Source organism: Melospiza georgiana, chromosome 30 (genome assembly GCF_028018845.1).
Source record: "Melospiza georgiana isolate bMelGeo1 chromosome 30, bMelGeo1.pri, whole genome shotgun sequence".
Classification (NCBI taxonomy): domain Eukaryota; kingdom Metazoa; phylum Chordata; class Aves; order Passeriformes; family Passerellidae; genus Melospiza; species Melospiza georgiana.
In genome coordinates, this window is record NC_080459.1 from 5234388 (window position 1) to 5236887 (window position 2500).

A 2500-nucleotide genomic window follows, 5' to 3' on the forward strand; every position below is an offset into this window, starting at 1 on the left:
CCTCGGCGGCGCTTTCGACGCCGTCTCTCGCTCTCCCCCGGCCGCCGCCACCGCATCCGCGGCGCGGCCCCGGCGAGGACGAGCTCCGCCCCAGCGGCTCGCTCCGGGAGCGGGGAGCTACGGAGCGCTCCCCGAGTCTGCATTTAGGGGGACGAAGGCCCTGCGCGGCGACCGCGACGACGACGACGACGCCCGCCGGGCCGCAGGCAAGGGGACCGGGGCCGCCGAGGGAAACGCTTCCCTCGCCGAACCGCCTGACCGCCTTCCCTCCGGGCACCGGCGGGACGCCGCCGCCCGCCGCCCGCCGCGGGCAACGGGCCTGCGAGGCGACCCCAGCCGCGCCGCCGGGGTGGCCCCCGGACGGCGATTGATCGTCAAGCGACGCTCAGACAGGCGTAGCCCCGGGAGGAACCCGGGGCCGCAAGTGCGTTCGAAGTGTCGATGATCAATGTGTCCTGCAATTCACATTAATTCTCGCAGCTAGCTGCGTTCTTCATCGACGCACGAGCCGAGTGATCCACCGCTAAGAGTTGTCTGGCTTTCGGGCGCCGCTCACGCCGAGCGGCCCCTTTGTCTCTCGCGCCGAGGACGCGCGGGCGCGCGCCTGGCTTCGACCGTACGAGCACACAGAGAAACGGAAGGGGAAAAAAGAGATCGGAGAAGCCCACGCTCCGAAGGACCGCCAAGAGGCGGGGGGGCCCGCGCCCCCGACCGCCTCCCCCCGCGAGGGGAGACGCCGACCTCACATGCCGTCCTTCGGAGGCGGCCCAGGCGCCCGGGCTCGGCCCGGCCTCCGCGCGGAGGGCCACGCGGCGCGCGCCGGGCACGCGGGGGGCACGGCGGCCCGCCCGCTCTCGCTTTCACGGGACGACGCGCACACATACACACACGGCTCGGGCCACACGCGGCCGGGGGCGCGGCCGTCGGCCCCCGCACACGCCGGCTCCCCTTCGGCCCCCTTCACCGCGGGGCTCGCGGCGCGCCGCCGCGCCGCCGCGCGGCCGGCTCTCTCTCTTCCACGGCGGCCTCACCCCGCTCGAGACGGCACGCGACGACGGCCGTGCCGCCGGCGCGCCTTCCCGCCCGGCGGGACCGCTCCCGCCGGGCGGGCCAGCGTCCGGGCGGACGCGCTCCGCCGCCGGCCCCGGAGGCGGACGCCACCGAGACCCGAGCCGGCGTCGCCAGCGCCCGAGGCCTGCCGGACGGCAGGCCCCGCCATCGCCGGGGCCGCACTCCCGGGGCCGCCGCCGCCGCGTCGCACCGCCGGGGCCCCTTGCCTCGGCACGCGCCCGGCGGAAGGCGTACGGCGCTGAGCCGGGGGGCAACGCCCGCTCTCCTCGTTTTCACGCGGAGACCGGGCGGGGGAAGCGCCCCCGCGGCCGCCCGCACGCCTTCCTACGGCCCACACGCGGCCGGGAAGGGCGACGGAGGACGCGACGTGCAGGGCCCAGGACGGGACCGCCGCCAGCGACGGCGGGCGCCCTCCGGCCGACCGTCCCCGCTGGGGGAGACACCCGTCGAGCGGCGCCGCCGCCGCTCGGCACGGGGTCGCCCGCACTCGCGGGCCTCCGCCGACGGAGGGCCCGCCGGACGCTCGCCCCCCGGGCGGGCGGGCGATCGAGCCGGGCGGGGGACGGCCGGCGGACGGCGCCGCCGGTGCGTTCGAGGAGGAAAGGCCGCCGAGGGGAGAGGGGCCGGACGCGCGGGACGCGGCGCCGCGCGCGCGAGAGACCGCGGCAAGCGGGCCGAGGAGAGAGCGCGGCGGGCCCCGGCGGCCGCAACCCCGCGGCCGAGGAAAGGCAGAGAGCGGGCGCTCTCTGCCGGCGTCGCCCGTTACGACGAGGCGAGCGGGTCGGCCCCCGCGGCCGACCGCGCGACGCGGCCTCTCCGCCGAGGCCGGGCCGCGGAGAGGGGGGGGCAGGGCGCCCCTCCCCGGCGTGGCGCGGTTACCCCCGCGCGCGCGCGCGGCGGGGACGACGACGACGACGACCGCGACGGAGGGAGCGCGGCCGGCGGCCGCGGACACCACCGCAGGGGCTCGGCGGGAGTAGCTGCTCCCCACCCCTCAGTGGCGCCGCACCGCCGCCCGGCGACAACCACCGCCGCCGCCGCCGCCGCCGCCGGCACCGCCGCCGCCACGGCGGGCCGCGCCGAGCCGCCCGAGTCTTTAAACCGCCGCCCGGCTCGCCGGCCCCCTTTCGGCACCCCCGCAGCGGCGTTTGGCGACGCCGAGGGGGGAAACCTGGGGGGGAACCGCCGAGGCGCGGAGCGCTAGGTACCTGGCCCTGGGGCGAGGGAAACGACCTGCATGGCCCCGCCGGGGTGCCTCCCCCGCTGCCGCCCTCGGGGGAGCGTCCACCGGCGGGGGCGCGCCCGCCGTCTGCCGCCACCACCGCGGCGTCCTTCTCGGGGCCCGGGGTTTCCCTCAGTAGCCCGGCGCTGCGCCCGAGAGGACCGCCGCGGCTCGGGCCGCCCCGCCGGCGCGGGGACGCGGCCCGGC

At 79.5% G+C, this 2500-nt stretch overlaps 1 protein-coding gene and 1 non-coding gene across 2 annotated transcripts in view; one reads left to right on the forward strand and one right to left on the reverse strand.

Moving 5' to 3' along the window:
- Positions 1-379: 379 nt before the first annotated feature.
- LOC131094716 (5.8S ribosomal RNA) lies at positions 380-532 on the reverse strand. Its single transcript, XR_009115759.1, has one exon. It is a non-coding gene; the product is annotated as a 5.8S ribosomal RNA (ribosomal RNA).
- Positions 533-2308: 1776 nt separating this feature from the next.
- LOC131094629 (collagen alpha-1(I) chain-like) overlaps positions 2309-2500 on the forward strand; it is a 5309-nt gene continuing 5117 nt past the window's right edge. Inside the window, exon 1 of the mRNA XM_058042278.1 lies at positions 2309-2500. This exon is cut by the window's right edge and continues 949 nt beyond it. Coding sequence (XP_057898261.1) covers positions 2309-2500 — 192 coding nt within the window.